The following is a 17385-nucleotide window of genomic DNA, read 5'->3' on the forward strand; positions in this document are numbered from 1 at the left end:
TTTCTTGACACAACGTTTCTGAGCACAACTATCTTGAAAGGAGGGGAAATCTTCCTTCCTGTGTAATTTCTTCTGCCATCTTGTGCATAAACAGCTGGTCCTTTATGTTTGGTAACATGTTCCCCATGGTCTAACAGCCCTTCACCAATAAAATATTCCAGGACAGGCCATCTGTAAACTTTAAACTCTCTGGATTAAGTTGAGATAAATCTAGAGAAATGTTTGGATTTACACTCAAGGTGACTCTTGCTCTACTGTTTGCAACCCAGCATGCCCAGATGAGTAAACCAGCAGCGAATTAAACCCAGTGAGGCTGTAAAAGCATTAAAATAGTAGACTGTGCTGTAAATTTGGTCAAACTGTAACCCATAGTTACCTGATCCTTGAAAGGAAGATTCATGAGACTAATCAGCTCCTACTAAAGTGTAGAATATTCTCTGGGTTGTGATACCCGTGTCACAGAAGAAAACATTCTCAAGAACAGGCAGGGCTGTGCTGAAGATAAAAAGAGTGCTAGTCTTACATTTTTAATGAAGGAGATTTTTTGAATCTTTTTCTCCTTGAGAGTTAGGAGCTTGGTCCTTTCATATTGTTTCATTTTACTATTTGTAAATGACTGTGAAAGGAAGTGAAGCTCTGTTTTATCAAAATAATCTGTTTTCTCGTAAAATTTACTTTTTCTACCCCTTCATTCAGTATTTGTGCCAGGCACAGGTTATTATGCAAGTTTCAATACAGTTTAGAAAACCAGGCAATTTTTTGATACCCTTTTAGCCCTGTAGTTAGCTAAAACTAACCTAAAATTTACCCTAAAATTGATTCAGAATTTTCATGCTTTTTTTTTTTTTTCTAGTTGAATTTGACATTACTGATTTTTTTGAGGAAAAATTTCTTGAGAAAAATTTCTCAGAACAGGCTCATCATATGGTAACAAGGAGCCTATTAAGTTAATACAGTTATAAAGACAATTGGAGTGTGAGATCTGATTTTAAAAATCACTCTCTTTTTAAGGCTGAAATCAGAGAGAAATATGTGAGTTTTACTTTAAAGTACAATTTTTTAAAATCCAAGTTTTTTGCTTGCCAGTTCCAAATAATTTTTTGTAAAACACTGAGGTCTATTACAGAAGGAGAAGATGTGTCAAAAAATCATTTAATATCCTACTCTATACTTTTAGGTTTCCTTTTTAGCTTATAAAGATGAGCTTAAAATTAGAAGAGAGTCATTATTAGAATACAGCAGATCAACAGAGCCACAGTAGTGACTGAAAGCTTATTGTGGCATGGTAACAGAGTTTTGGGATACTCCTGACAAAACAATTGCATATTTTATATGGCAGGCTTGTTGAATTGATATTAAAGTCAGAGCCTATGTGCCTGGAATTTGTGAATTCATTATTACTGTTATTTGACTCCTCGGTTTTTGTCTATCTTTTCAGGGAATAGTACCAACATTTCTAGATACACTGCCTCCCTTTTCCTGTTCTCTGTTTACATCAAGAGCTGCTGTAAACAATTTAACTTTTTCCTTGGGAACACAGCCCTTACCACTAAAACCTTTTCAGTCCTTTTCTGTATTATTGATTCATTCAGTCCTTCATCATATTCAATGACTGCTATTTTATCCATTTTAGTTATTCTTATTGACAGCTCTCTTTTCCCCAGTCCAGCCCAAAGGCAAAAGCTAATCTCCCTGCTCTGTGCTAACTGGTGTCTTATCCTATATATATATATTTATTTATTTTATTTTATTTTATTTTTCTCTGATGATTTTCACATCAGATTTATGCCCGTCTTCTTCAACCAAGGCTCCATGTGATTTTCCTGCTTTGGCATATCTCAGTTTGAATTTCCTTTTACATTTCCTTTAAGCTCTCTCATCCTCTGCCAGCTACTCCTACTTTATGATCTGTTTTATATCTTTTCAGCTTTATTTCCGTGCCATGCTCTTACTTTCTACTTTACCCAGAACATATTCACTGCCAAACAATAGCCCTTTGCTCCCTCTGCTCAATTATTTTTGCTAGTTTTATAGTGTTTACTGTAGTATTATATCCTTCAGGTTTGACAGTCAACTAAGTATATTATTAAAATTATTGATTCAGAATAATTATAAGTGTATAACAAATACAGATCAGTCAAGTGTGATTCTTAAAAAAATTCTCTTTGCCTAAATCCCCAGCTAGAACACACCATTGTGTGTTGTGAAATGGCTGTTTCTAATTTGAACTGCAAAGCAGGGAAAGCTAGGTCTATATTCATTATTTCATAACCACCTACACTTAATTTTTCTTTTGATTGATATAAAGAGATTTCAAGGAAAAATCAACCCTTTCTCTTTAACTGAGAAAAAAGCAATGCTGTTGTGTTTTGAATTGATGTGAGATAAATTGTCTTTGCAGAATCTGCTCTTCCCAAACCAGCCCCTCCAACCCAACAGTAGATACTCAGTATCACCAACAGGAGACCTCACTATTACCAACATTCAACGGTCTGATGCAGGCTACTACATCTGTCAAGCACTGACGGTTGCTGGAAGCATTTTAGCGAAGGCTCAGCTGGAGGTTACTGATGGTGAGCTATAGAAATTCATTCTTTTCTTCTGTCAGAAGTATTTTAAAGGTTGTATATATAAAAAAAGAAAAAAGCATGATAGATCACTTAATTCATAAAAGTAAACAGATGAGTTTCTACAGAACTTACTGCAAGGATCTCTGCACTATTCTCTACAGCATCAGAAAGAGACTGGTTTGTGTTTCGTGTGCAGTCCTCAATAGTCCAAACAAAGGACAAAATAACTTAGAATACGGTTGGTAAGAAGGGATGCTGCTCAGTTTGCTAGTGCTAAAGTAGGGCTACATAAAGATTGTGAGGAATGAATAGTTTTATAACTAAAGTAATGGACTGGGGTGCAAAAATAAACAATTCTAAATACCTGTCACAGTCCCAGCTTCCAATGTTATGTTAGGTAACTTCTTGGAGATATCCTTAGCTCAATTTAATTCAACACAATTGCCTTGAATTTACTGGAGCACTGTTAATTTAGTACAGCTGTGTAGTGTAGTGTTTTCGTTTACATATGAAAAAGACACAAAGATACTTCGCCTCCTCAGAGCTGTGTTCTAAGAATTTCTTGGTATGGTTGGGTGTGTAAAGAGCTATTTAAACACAGTGGCAGAGAAGTGTTGGCAAGAAAGAAAAAGTGCTACATGATCTGATGATGCTTTCAATTTCAGAATTTTGGGCTTGAATGTTATTGTGCCTTGAAGTTTACCTTGCTGTCTGTAGAAACATCAATTCTTTGCGTATGTCAGAAATCCAGTTGATACCCCTCTTCATCTTATTGTGACTGGAAGGCAGTTTGCATCCTTTAATGTTAGCAAAGACAACAAGAGAATTCCTTTTATGCTAGGAGACCATGGCATTCCCCTGCATCATTATTCCTTATCTTAACCGAATCATTAAATATCTCCTGACAGACTTTGATGAATTTTTGCCATTAAAACTGTTGTTATATGCAGAGGTCTACTTTTACGGTTCCCTTAGAGACCTGCCTGCACCATGAAAGTTTGAAAAGATGTCTAATTCTGAATAATCTGACTTTTCATAAGAGCATATTCATCACAAATGACAAGTAGAGAGGTTCAGGCACATGTTATAGAGGTCTGAGCATTAATTTGATGCCTTTTCTTTGTTTTCCAAATGCTGTCTATATTTTTATGACAAGGGGAGATAATTTCTGCCTTATCCTTGCATCTTTACAAGCATATTGCTTTTTGCTAAAGCAGTTTCTGAAGACTAAAAGCTAACCTTCGCTCTGAAATCTCTTTAAGTTCTTTCTGTCATGATCTATGACAAAATGATGCATTTTCATTCAATTCAAATTTAAATGTAGATTAAAAGGTCATTTAAAATTAATGGAAAGTCAGTATTTTTTAATATCTGTCCATAGCACTGCCTGATTCAGTGCCACGAGTGTGATTGGAATAAATAGAACATACAAACATTAGCTAGAAAGGCACTGAGCTGTTAATGGTTGCACCTGCTGATGGTGTACAGATTTACTGCAACATGTACAGGGAGGATCAAATCAGGTTCAAGGATATCAGTGATGAAAATTCTTCCTTTTGACAGCTAAGACCTGTGGTCCATCTTTATCTATTTCTTGTATGAGATAAAAAAAAAATAATCCTGCTTGACCTCTTGTAGAGTAAATAACTCCTAATGACGATACTCCACCAGGGAATAGTATAGAAGATGGTATATTTTAAGTAGTTCTATACAAACAGTTATACAGGTAATACAAAAGAGAAGATGGCTCACCTTTAAGATGACAAGGCTCGCAGAGGACTCCACATGGGAGGGATCTCCAAGAAGAGATCCTTCCCTGGTGGTGGTCAGCCCTTAAATGGGGTTTGAGAGAGGAGGAACTAGGCTCCACCCCTTCCACCCACACAGGTATATCACCTTCACCTGTGCCCCCATGGCTGACTTGGTGCTCACCTCAGGTGACCAATCAGTGGTTCAGGCCGTGATTCAGCAGTTCCCATACACCTCTTTAGAATTTTATTAGTTTGCTTTAAAAGTCAACAGAAAGCTCGTAATAACATCCATGCTAAAATGAAAGCTTAATCACAATTAGTTCTGATTACATTTGACCTGCTTTCTCCATTGCTGAGCTCTGCTGCTGAAGGAATACAAGGCCTGTGTTCTTCAAATGCTTCTCAGAACCTACTGTCAGCATGATCATTACAAAATAATAGAGGGTTGCTTTATAGAAATACCATTTCATCCTTGAGTCAAAGGGCAGGTGAGGTCAGGAGAAAAGTGCCAAAACAACATTGTGAAGCTGAGATTATATAAATGAATGTACCATTAGATCACAGATATTTTTTAATTGCTTTCAGTTAGGAAGTTAACCATAATGTCTAACTAATCTCTTCTAGTTGATGCTGAGCAGAAGTTATGGAAGCTAAAGATTTTTATCAGTAGAAAAATCTAATGATTTTAAAAAATATGATAAAAGGTGAATGCTGTGTATGCTAGCTATACACTTAAGCATTAGTGTCCCAGTTTTTGGCTGGGGATTCCAGTTTTACTTCATAGCCCAGAATTTTTCTGTTTGGTTAATGATTTAATAATAGTGGCGAACCATCTTTTTCATTTTGAACACATTTTTGTTTGATCCAGGGTAATTTAGATCCAATTGAAGTTCCAATACAGAATGAAAACATATGTCATGTGCAGAAAAACAAGTGCTTAATTATACCATATATAGCAGTGTTTCAGTTGTTACATTTTTGCACTTACAAGTCTCTACTGGAAATATTTTTAACTCAAGTGTTCACATGAGAAGAGATTACTAGCTGTGATGAAATGTGCTGAGTTGAGTGATAATTTTGCTGATTATGGCCGGTGCTAAGAGCCCTCAGTGTATTTGAAATTCAAATCTTGTATTTTCTTGAAAGGCTACAATATAATCCACTCTCTAATGCACATCTGGAAAAGCAATATCAAATCTTAGCACTTCTTTCAAACTCAGGAAGTGAATATGCAGATTGGAGTCCTGAAATGACAGATCATGCAAATAAAGCAAAAGCTTCTATTGAACTGTATTCGTTATATGAATAATGTACATTTTTTAATTTATTCCATAGATTTATCCATCATTCACAGAATATTTTGAAGAAAATTTCAATTTCTGCTAACCTATTATTATTTATATTTACATTATTTGATATATAGAAAATTTATATAGAAAATTTGACCACTGCATGCTCAGATGTAGGATCTGCCCACAGTACCCAACAGCTGCTGTTTGGGATGAGTATTGGATGGAGGATCAAGCTTAACATCCTGCAGTAGATTTCTCTGACAACATAAGAATGAAATGTTTAGGATACTCAATTAATTAAGAGGATCATGTTTATGGGAATCTGAATGAAAGCAAAAGGCTGGAACTGTCAGGAAAATTTTTATCAGATGTTAAAAAAAAAAATAGGAATAGGAATAGGAAAGAAAAGGTGTTGGCAGCTCCCTCTCTAAATATTTGGAATACAAATTTAAGCCATTTTTCCCAGTCTCCTTTGCAATTTTTTAACTATAGGTCTATTGAATATGCTGGGGTAAATCTCTTAAATCCTCCTGAAATAAAATAGGAATGAGTGATTAATATCACTCACAGTTTAACCATCTGTAAATCTGCCCACCTTCATTCCAATCTCTGATTAAATTGTATATTGAATATTTTATAGCAAATGTTACAGTTCCAAACAGCCTCCCGTGAAGCTTCTGCAAAAAAAGATGGAGGAAGGAATGGTCTGTGCTTTCCCTCCTCTCTTGGGGAGCACTCTGCCCTAAAATAGTGTTCATCCTAAGAATTTTGTGAGTTATGTCTCATTTTCCTTTGTCATTCTCTGTTTTTAATTTCCTTCTGTACTTTGACCAAATTTCACCTGAACATAAACATAATTTTGGTTGATCCAAATTGCAGTTGTAGGTAATACACTATTCATTATCAAGTAAAATCTTCTCTCATAGTCTTCTCAAAATTTAAGCTACATTTTATCAAAAAAAGGAATCCGATATTCACATATTTTGGCAGTTTAAAAGATATGTGGCTGCTTGAAGATAGTTTCTAGATTGTTTTTTGTTGTTGGGGGTGTTTTTCATTGTTGTTTTGAATTAAATTTATCTTGAGGTTTTTTAAAGGGTTTTTTTTCTGCAAATACGTTTTTTTCATGTGAAATTTTTTGTGAAATGGATATAAATGCTTCATAGTAGGAGAAAAAATGTAAAATAAAAAAAATAGAAGTTTAAAAGAAACTAACAAACCCACCTACGCTTTTGTGGACATTTTTCATTATTTTTTGTTCTTAAGGATGCTTATCACAACATTTTTCTAAACCTCTGTCTGAGTTCTGTGTCCTCACTGTGGATGACACCTATGTAGAAGGAATCCAAGCACATGTACACACATTTTAGAGAAGATTTACAAGTCAGACTTGTGAAGACAATATAGACGTTCACAGATCAGTGAAAACCCTAAGTGTTCATTTAACCTTTAGCCTTAGTGTCATGGAAACCTGTAGTGGTCTTTCACCCATAACACCCTTGAAAATGAAGATTCCTTCTGGCCAGGAGACTTTCAATTACATTATTGATCAGAGCTATTTAAAGGATTACAAGCTCCTCATTTGAGCTGTAAAAAATAATACTAATAATAATTACATGCCTATGAAAAATGCCTGTAATGCTGTAGGTTCTGAAAATACATAAATTGCATGAAAGGCAATTAGATGCAGGAGATAACAGTTAAAAGTCAGCAAAATAAGGTGTTGTGTTTTTTTTCCCTTACTTTTTTACTAGCTAGAAAACTGGAATTTGCTGTTCTACACTGAATTTAAATTTTATTTGAATTTGCTACCAGCATACCTAGAGCTTGAGTATGTATAAACTGAGGTGGACTCAGTTTGTTTCACTAGGTGACTGAATGTTGTAGTCATAAGGAACCTTTATGAAATCAAAACTTGTATATCAAGATGGAAATGCAATACATTTTATCTTTTCATGTGCTATCTCTAATGTCAGCTGGTAATATTTCAGAATTTTCAAAATAGCTTCCAATTTCTTGGGCTAATAAAAATCTGATTCGACATTATATTTTTAATTTCAATTCCAGCAAATGCAATAAAGTCACACTCCAAGTCTTGCTAAGTCCTATAATTCCATCCATCACATCTTTTGTTAAAAAAAAAAAGGAAAAAAAAAAAAGGAATTGCAGGGTAGTTAGTATTTTTGTGTCATTAGAATTTCAGAACCAATTATTATGGGTACAAAATGTGCTATCAACATAACCTTAACATCTTGTGTTTATTAAACAGTATAATGAAAATACTTTGAATCTACTGAAGGTTCCACGGGTTTGCATCTCAAACAGTTCAAATACAATAGAAAACATACTGCTTCAAATAGCTTATTTTTACTTTGTTTTTAGAGTCGGATATTGTGTGTGGAATATAATGATCCAGATTCTCAGTCAGAATAAAAGATTAAAACTCAGTTGACATCAGTGGAAGAAGTCTGATTTTTACACTAAGACCTTATCCTGTTTATTATACTATTCAATGTCATGCTTAGTACTGTGAGATTGTTCAGAGATTAAAAACAGCAGCAGAGTGGCAAGTAAATACATAAAAAATGGATATATGATTCTGTTATACTCAGTTTATAACAGTTACAGACTTATACAATTCAAATATTTCACATTCATTTTGTGTAAATGTTATTTAGTAACAAAGTTATAATTGCTGGTCAGTTGACTGTGAGAATAGGATCAACAGCAGAATTATTTATGAAAAATTATTTTTTCAAGAAAAGTGAAAATGAGCATTTCACCTCATGTTTAAGAAATCCCACTGGCCATGGAATGAGGCTTATATGCAGTCATGCACTAACTCACTAGTTACGGAATCATTTATGGAGCATTTCACGCATGCAAATGTGAATTATCAGGAAAAAAATAACAGAGTTCATTGCTTCATAAGGTGATGAGATGAACTGATAAGCATGCTGTTAAATGGTTTGATTAAGTCTGAAATTTTTCCCACTGGAAAGAGTGGTACAGTCATTTAAATCACACTAAATGTTTGTAACACTTAGATATCTTTTTTGCTAAATTTTGGTAATTTTTTGCTATATTTTTTGGACTATTCACAAGTTGAGCGTAAACGAGGAATATGGTTGGTACCTGTGCTAGAGTTCATGTAGTGGTTCACTTTCATCTAGAACAGATTTTCTCTTTTTGACCCTAAATTGGGTAAGTCATTAAGAACATTTAATCATGTGCTTTTTTAAACATTAAGTGTTTTCCTAAATTGGAAGAAATAATAAATGCAACTTAGTTCTTGTCTGAATCAAGGTCTATATTCTCATTGTGTCTTAATCAAATGGATCTGATGATCTTTGCTAGCAGAATTGTATATATCTAAGTGATTCAGAGGGATTTGGATAGGCTGAACAGCTGGGCTGAGCAAAATGGGATGAGGTTCAATAAGACCAAGTGCCGGGTCCTGCACTTTGGCCACAATAACCCCATGCAATGCTATAGGCTTGGGGCAGAATGGCTTGAAGAATGTAGAGAGGAAAAGGACCTGGGGGTGTTGGTTGATGCTCGGCTCAACATGAGCCGGCAGTGTGCCCAGGTGGCTAAGAAGGCCAACAGCATCCTGGCCTGTATTAGAAATAGTGTAGCCAGCAGGAGCAGGGAGGTGATCATCCCCCTGTACTCAGCTCTGGTACGGCCGCACCTCGAGTACTGTGTTCAGTTTTGGGCCCCTCACTACAAGAAGGACATTGAGGCCCTGGAGCGTGTTCAGAGAAGGGCAACAAAACTGGTGAGGGGCCTGGAGCACAAGTCTTATGAGGAGCGGCTGAGGGAGCTGGGATTGTTTAGTCTGGAGAAGAGGAGGCTCAGAGGAGACCTTATTGCACTCTACCACTTCCTGAAGGGGGGTTGTGGTGAGGAGGGGGTAGGCCTCTTCTCCCTGATAAGTAATGACAGGACGAGAGGGAATGGCCACAAGTTGCGCCAGGGAAGATTTAGATTAGACCTCAGGAAGCATTTCTTTTCTGAAAGAGTGGTCAGGCACTGGAATGGCCTGCCTAGGGAGGTGGTTGAGGCACCATCCCTAGTGCTGTTCAAGAAGCGTTTAGATGAGGTGCTAAAGGACTTAATTTAGTAGTTGGGTAGAGATAGTGATAGGAGGATGGTTGGACTAGATGATCTTATAGGTCCTTTCCAACCTTATGAACTTATGAACTTATGAACTTATGATGTTATCTTGCAGTGGCAAAATGAACTCGTATAAAAAGTGTTTTCAAATATACCAGTCAAAGAGTAAGATATATCTGTGAGTCTTGCAAAAATAATGTTCACAACCCTGTTGAGTCTAACATAAACCAGTCTGTTAAAATTGGTACAACATCAAGCAAAGGACTAAATGTAGTACAACACTGTCAAAGTTGTGAATGCCAATATATGTGTCGCTGTTCAGTCTTGACAGATAGACCTCCACCCATCATCCTCCAGGGGCCCGTCAATCAGACACTGGCAGTGGATGGGACAGCTTTGCTGAAGTGCAAGGCTACTGGTGACCCGCTTCCCGTTATCAGCTGGTTAAAAGAAGGCTTCACTTTTCTGGGCAGAGACCCTCGAACGTCCATACAGGATCAGGGGACCCTTCAGATTAAAACACTGCGGGTGAGTAACTTTAAAAATGCAACTGCTACAAGTACTATGTGGCTAATATGAAGCTGGTAGTGTATCTCAGACAGCTCTACTATCTTTCTGTCTTCTGACTTCAAAATTAACTTAATTGACTCTTTTACTATGAAAATTTCACTAAGGCCAAATCCTGTTTCATTCAATGTTGTAATTGTAGTGAAGGGAAAAAGGTAGATCCAAACTAGCATCAGATACTACAATTAGAAATCCTTTGAAAATAGAATGCATAAAAATAATAAAAAGCATGATTAGCAGGTGTACAGACATGTAAGAGGATAGGACCTAGTTATATTTCAGTTAGTCTTACATTGAAGCCATTGGTCTTTTGACTCTTTTAAAGCTTAGTCATTAATTTTCAGCACCTGAATATTATTTTCCAAGGAGCTAGTGTGCTAGGAAGGGATTCTGGAGTCCATCATGGCTTTTACCATGCTCTTTTTCCATCATTGAGACTTGGCAGTCTTGAGTTGTGCTGATTAATTCTGATGTTATGTTAGCTGCAGATGTTTCATAAGGCTATGGATGGGAGCAGACAGTTCATACTATAACATACATAGACTCATATACAGAGGGATTTCTGTTCAAAATGAAATGCTTATCATAATAAGCATGTAAAAATTTACATTTTGACATATAATATCCTGAAGGTACAAAAAAATCTTACAATACTCTAAATAGCATAACACCAGACTTTGTTGATAAACACTGTATTACTAATCTTTCTTTGGGTTTTTATTGTTTCACCTTTTAAAATAGATATTACTCTTTTGTGTGTGTGTTTATGTCAAGCAGCATATGTATAGACAAGTACAAAGGTATTTCATTATTTGTTAAGAACTCACAGACAATTTCACCACTCTTTTAATTTAAACAACATAAATTTCTGAACATATCTGTGTTGTCCAAAAAAATTTCAATATGCATAGCTGTCAGGGACAAGGTAAAAAAAAAAACAGTTTTGTTTTCTGGTGCCATCTCTTCTGAGATCTTGGATGAATTGTTAACCTCCATGGAACAAAATGGAATTTATTAAAAAATTTATACTAGCTTTCCTTGAGTAAACAATTTATCCTTCCTCCCTGGGCTGAAGGCAGGTTTAGGCCATGAAGGTTAATGCATTTTTCCTGTAGAGCTGGATTAAAGAACGCGCTTGAATTCTTCAGATTCCCCAGTAGTGTTAGAAAACAGCAATTAAAGGTGGAAGCTTAGTGATTTCAAACAAATTTTCAGGCATCGATGATGGGCTGCTGTGGAGTGTCCATGAGGCAGAAGCTCCTGGGATACCTGTCTGCATGCAGCTACACAAACAACGAAATAGGGTCTGAATCGTGCCAGCGCATTTATCTTGCTGATAGATGCACAGTGCCTGTAAACGAAACAAAAAAAATTGCTTGCAAGAAGAGAAGGAAACAGTATTAGCAATGAGTGTGGTTTTGAAAGCCGTGAAGCTTTCATTGATCCATAAGTAGCTCATTCACTAGTAACTGATTTTCCTTAAAGGATCAGAAAGACGTTTCTGGTAAACCCCTTAGTAACAATAATGTGCACTGCTCAAGTCAAACTTACCAGCCAAAAATACTATAAAAAACAATTTTCTCCTGTAGGTTGCAATTCTTGTGAATTCAATCTAGATATAAAACCAGAGTGTTTAACTTTTCTTTCATATGTACTCCAGCAAGAACTGTCAGTACATCCTTAGGAAAAAAAAGCCCCCAAATATGCCCAAGAATACCTCAAGTATACTTACACGCCTACCTTCAAATAGCTTCAGATTCATCACCTTCACCCTCAAGCCCTGGTCCTCAGTTATCTCCTCCCCTCACAATTAATAATTGTTTTCAAATGACAATCAATATAAAAGATGCAAAGATATGGGTAAAGATGAGCCTTTGCTATTTGATCATTTGAGACTATCATCTTCTGCTGTGTAACTAATCTCTTTATGTAGGTAAATCAAATTATTCGAGATTCTATAGAATCATAGTGAACCAAGAGCCACAGTCATTAGCATGAACCCAGAGATTTTTATAATGAAATCATCCTGTTACCCTGGAGGATAATGAGAAACCTGCATTTGTCACTCTCTCAGTACCATTTTAGACAGGTCAATATTAGTGAAAATCTTCCTTCTGATTTATAAAAGTGTACTGTACCAGATTTTAATGTCTGCTTTAACTAAGTAAGAAAACTACTATACTGAATTGCAACACTTTTCCATTGAACTTCCGTGTTGCTTTTTTTCTCCACCAAAGCACACATACAAAAAAATAAAAATAATTGAATTATCAATAGAATATGTCTGTATCTAATCTGTCTACAGTCTGAAAGTTAGGTAATTCACCGTACCTTCAACTTGCTTTATATATTGAATTTGCCTTCTGCAAGTTAGCCTGTTGTGTACACCACATACTTTGTTGAATATGCCATACACCATCTGTCATGGTGGGACACAAATGAAGTTGAGAACCACCCACAACAATCACATAATGAAGATTTACAGATTTCACAAAAACTCAGAAGAAGCAAAATAAACTGTGGTACTTCAAGGCTCCCTCCTCTAGAAATCTGCCTCTTTTCAGAAGTCTTTCTCATTTACTTAGCATTAGTAGCAGGTTCAGAGGTGGGCCACAAAGGTGATGTGAGATAGAGCATCTCATCTACGAGGACCTGCTGAGGCAGTTGAGGCTCTTCAGCCTGGAGAAGAGAAGGCCCCTGGGGGACCTTATAATGGCCAGATATATCATACAGTACCAGAAGGGGACCTACACTAAAGCTGGGGAGAGACTTCTTATAAGGAAGTCTAGCAACAGGATGAAGGGAAATGGCTTTAAACTGGAAGAGGATAGATTAGACTAGATATTAGGAAGATAATCTTTACTGTGGAGGTGGTGAGATGCTGCAACAGGTTGTCCAGTGAAGTTATGAATACTCCCTCCCTGGAAGCATTCAAGGCCAGGTTGGATGGGGCTTTGAGCAACCTGGTCTAGAGGGAGGCATCCCTGCCTATAGCAGGGGCATTGGACTAGATGATCTTAAAGGTCCCTTCCAATCCATTCTATGTTTCTATGATTCTATGATCTCTATATTTTGAGTCCTTAGATACTGTCAGGGGAGTTTAATTATTCCTTGTATTTCTTGGAAAAATCATCTTGTTGATTTGAATTTGAAATGATTGTTTTTCAGGCATTTGAAAAACTGTCTTTAACTGGTTTCTTTCTTCCCATAAGAATGGTATAGTCCCAATCTATTGGAAGAAAATGCCAACAAAATTCTAACAGTACGAAATTAAAAATCAATTAAATTTTGTGTCAGCGAGTAATCTAAAGAACATCTCAGTAATTTGCTTTTACATTCATTTCAAAGATCTGGATATAAGCACATTCATTATAGTTCCAACCTGTATTTTGCAGACCACCCATTATAATTCCTTAAAGTCCAATAAACCTTCTTGAATGCAATCTTTCATCCACCAGGTCAACTGATGGTGAAAATAATTCTTCTTCTTTCCCTCTTCTTCAGTCTCCAGATTACAATTCCTTATACATAGTGGTAGGACAACTCTTCTGTTTGTACTGTGCTTTGCAAAGTCACAGTTTTCCATCCACTTCTGTTGCCTTCTCTATTTCTCATCATAAAAAATCTTTAAATCAAAGAAAGGAATAGTAAAATACCTGGCAAATTTTCCAGTAAAAGAACAATTAATAATGATAATAATTAGATTAATATTGATGGTATAATTTAAAAGATTTCCCAAAATAAATTTGGATTATATGAAATAACAAAGGAATCACAATTTAGGATCTTTAGCTACCGAAGCGCTTTGCAGGACTTAAATTTCATGCACTACAGAAAAAAGGTAAGCATGGTCTGGTTTAACTTCACCATTTTAAAATTGCTTGGAGGACTGTATGTAGAGATAAGCATTGGTAAGATCTTTGAAACAATGTATGTATATGTTGTTGGCCTGTATAAGCATAGCTTCATCTGTCATAAAACCATAAGATGATGGAACACCCTTCCTGAGACTAGAGTATCTCTGTGTCATTGTGGGATAATTAACTGTGAGTTATCATCCTTTAAGAATTGTATTGTTAGTTGATTTCAACTTCTTGAACAATAAAAAGATCGACATATTAATTCTGGAGCACTTAATACTTTATTGATACAATTAAGAAAATGAAAATTAGAATTAGAAAAGTATTAAATTCAAATAATGTTATTTTAGTCCTCTGAAAGTAAGCCACCGTAAAATTAATATGTTTAGAAGTCTGGTGTCTTCTAGGCAGCTGTGGAGTGTAAAATAAGTATCCAATAATTATCTAGGAAAAGAAAATTAGAATAAATTCTGCCATATGATTCCAAAGGTAAAAATTGCCTTTAAATGTTCTTAATGTCTAGCTGTCTGATACTGGAACTTACACTTGTGTTGCTACAAGTTCAAGTGGGGAGACATCATGGAGTGCTGTTCTGGATGTGACAGGTAAGCAATATCCAGGGGCCATTTTGAGATGGCTCAAAATGAAAGTAAAGCCATGTAAGTTAAATAATCTCTTCTAGAAATTCTGGGTTTGAAATAGAGAAGGTTTTAAGTGAGAAGGCTTGGTTTCTTCACTACCAGCACTGGGACCAATTCCGGATATAGGAATTTTCTCAGCCTTCTAGTAGCTGATGTTTGGGCATTTTATGTAATTTTTTTTATTGATTTTATGTATTTTATGGGGTTTTTTGTTACTGTTTTTTTTTAATATATAAACTTTTGAGATGTGTCTTTTTTTCCTATAATGTGTATCTAAAAAATAATAGTTCTTCATAAAAAAAAAATATATATGTATATACCAGTAGTTGACTTAGTTCTTAACAAATGAAAAGCACTGATTAAGCTGATATTGCAGATATTTGGCATGCTTTTCCTTTTAACCTTCTACTTTGATCAGATTATCTAATTGAAAACAAAAAGTAATTATTTTACATCTGCTTCTTGCAGAGTTGGGTGGAGCAACAATCAGTAAAAATTATGACATAAATGACCTCCCTGGGCCACCATCCAAGCCTCAGGTCACTGATGTTACTAAAAACAGTGTCACCCTGTCCTGGCAACCAGGGTCCCCTGGAAGTCTACCAGCTAGTGCATACATCATTGAGGCTTTTAGGTATGTGAATTATTCTACTTTTAATCTCCTTCCTTCCTAATTTTGCTTAAATCCTAGTACCAGCTGTTCTTCTGGTATTGTGGTGTTCCTTTGGTTTCTCCACATATCATTAAAAGTTCAGTAAAATATTTAGCTCCAATGGCAGGTACTGATTCTTACTCTTTAAGTGTTTTTTATTTTTTATTTTTTTTTATTTTCTTCAATCGTTAAATAGTGAAGCATTTAACTTTTTCTTCAGGTTAACAGAAACGTAAATGGACAATGCGCTCATGCACCCATTTGTTACTTTTCCCTTAGTTCTAACGATCACCATGGGAATGTTGCATTTCAAACCATTTGGGCTTGAGTTACTTACACTGTTGTAATACAAACAAACTGAAAACAAATGGATAGTCTTTAAATGTCTCTGCATACTTGAATCCCTGTTCTTGTTAGAACAGCGCCTATTAAATAGTTAGAGCACTTCAAATTTCTGTGTTTGACTGTTCTAGATGGAATAAAACTTTTAACTGAAAAGGCTGGTGCTCATAATTCAGGATTTCATCATGCAGCCTGAGGCTGAAGAGGATCCAGCTGTTCTGTTCCACACAGCAGCTCTTAATGCGTGGTAGGAAAGAACTCCTGGGCCCCAGTTCAGCAAGTTTGTTTAAGCATGAGCTGTATCCCTCATGCATATTATAAGAGTAGTATTCTGCATATGTATGTGCACATTCTTACATGCTTTCCTGCATCAACATATTCAGCAAATAACCAATAATAGTTTATCTTTTAATTAATATTCTAGCAATAATTTATCAAAATTATATGCTTGTAAATTTAAAACAACATAGTGATAATGCTTTATCTGCATATGTTAATATGCAAATTATATCATTACTGTGTGTGTAGATTGTTGATTTTGTTCTAGGACTTGTATTCTTAATGCATTAAATGAATGAAACAGTAGAAACAAAATGGATCTAGAAGTTTCTTTTTTTTTCCTTTAAGATATATATATATTTTAAATTCTATACAACAAATCAAATTTTGCCTATAAACTTTCATAATATTTCACCTTGGATAAGCTTTAATGGCACATCATCAAAAACTTTTACAGAAGCCAGGGATTTTTATTAAAAGCAGTTTTAACAGTCACAGCTGAAATCTCTTCATAGAGTGGATTATAATCTTATTATATTACCATTCAAATGAAAATATAGTGATAGAATATTCATATAGTTTTCATCATTTACAATATTTTCAGAAAATTTTTTGTTAACATAGATTATGAATTTAGTTCAAGTATTTTTTTTCCTAATGACTGCTATTGACATTATTTACTTGGTAATATAGAAACTTATTCTTCTAACATTTTTTTCTAAAGTTTATATTCAGGACTGGCCTATTTATCATTCAAATTTCCTTTACTGCTTTCCACACTTTCCTTTTGCATTTGCATTTGGTATTTGTTAGAGAATAGAAAAAGCTTTTGCTTTTAATGAAAGGAAAAGTACTTTTGAAAGTTCTGTCATTTTTTTAATCTTGTCTTGATTAAGTGAAACTACGAAATCTTTTTATTTTTGCCTAGTTCTTACTACTTTTTTTCCTGTAGCTCCTTTTCCATGTTTTGTCATGCTTTAGTCTATAATCTTCAACCATTTTCTTATTGTAGTCAATCTGTGAGCAATAGTTGGCAAACAGTGGCTAACCATGTGAAGACTACTCTCTACACTGTGAGAGGACTGCGTCCCAATACAATCTACCTGTTTATGGTGAGAGCTATCAATTCACAAGGTCTGAGTGATCCCAGCCCTATGTCAGATCCTGTCCGAACTCAAGGTAATATCAATTATTACGGCTTACATGCTTGAGCTAAAATAGAAAAAAGAAACTGAAGGTTGACCATTAGTTTTGGCCATTTTATATTATCATTCTGACTGAAGGAATCTTGAATACAATGTAACAGTCCAAT

At 35.3% G+C, this 17385-nt stretch overlaps 1 protein-coding gene across 1 annotated transcript in view; it reads left to right on the forward strand.

Annotated features, from left to right (window-relative positions):
- Positions 1-17385, forward strand: part of ROBO2 (roundabout guidance receptor 2) — a 407749-nt gene that overhangs the window by 333501 nt on the left and 56863 nt on the right. Inside the window, exons 8-12 of the mRNA XM_065741855.1 lie at positions 2402-2573; positions 10055-10260; positions 14683-14764; positions 15269-15434; positions 17086-17252. Of these exons, the coding sequence (XP_065597927.1) occupies positions 2402-2573; positions 10055-10260; positions 14683-14764; positions 15269-15434; positions 17086-17252 (793 nt within the window). The remainder of the gene's footprint in view (positions 1-2401; positions 2574-10054; positions 10261-14682; positions 14765-15268; positions 15435-17085; positions 17253-17385) is intronic.

This window comes from Cyrtonyx montezumae, unplaced genomic scaffold, assembly GCF_038088225.1.
Source record: "Cyrtonyx montezumae isolate F1298 unplaced genomic scaffold, pur_monq_1.0 scaffold_3, whole genome shotgun sequence".
NCBI lineage: Eukaryota > Metazoa > Chordata > Aves > Galliformes > Odontophoridae > Cyrtonyx > Cyrtonyx montezumae.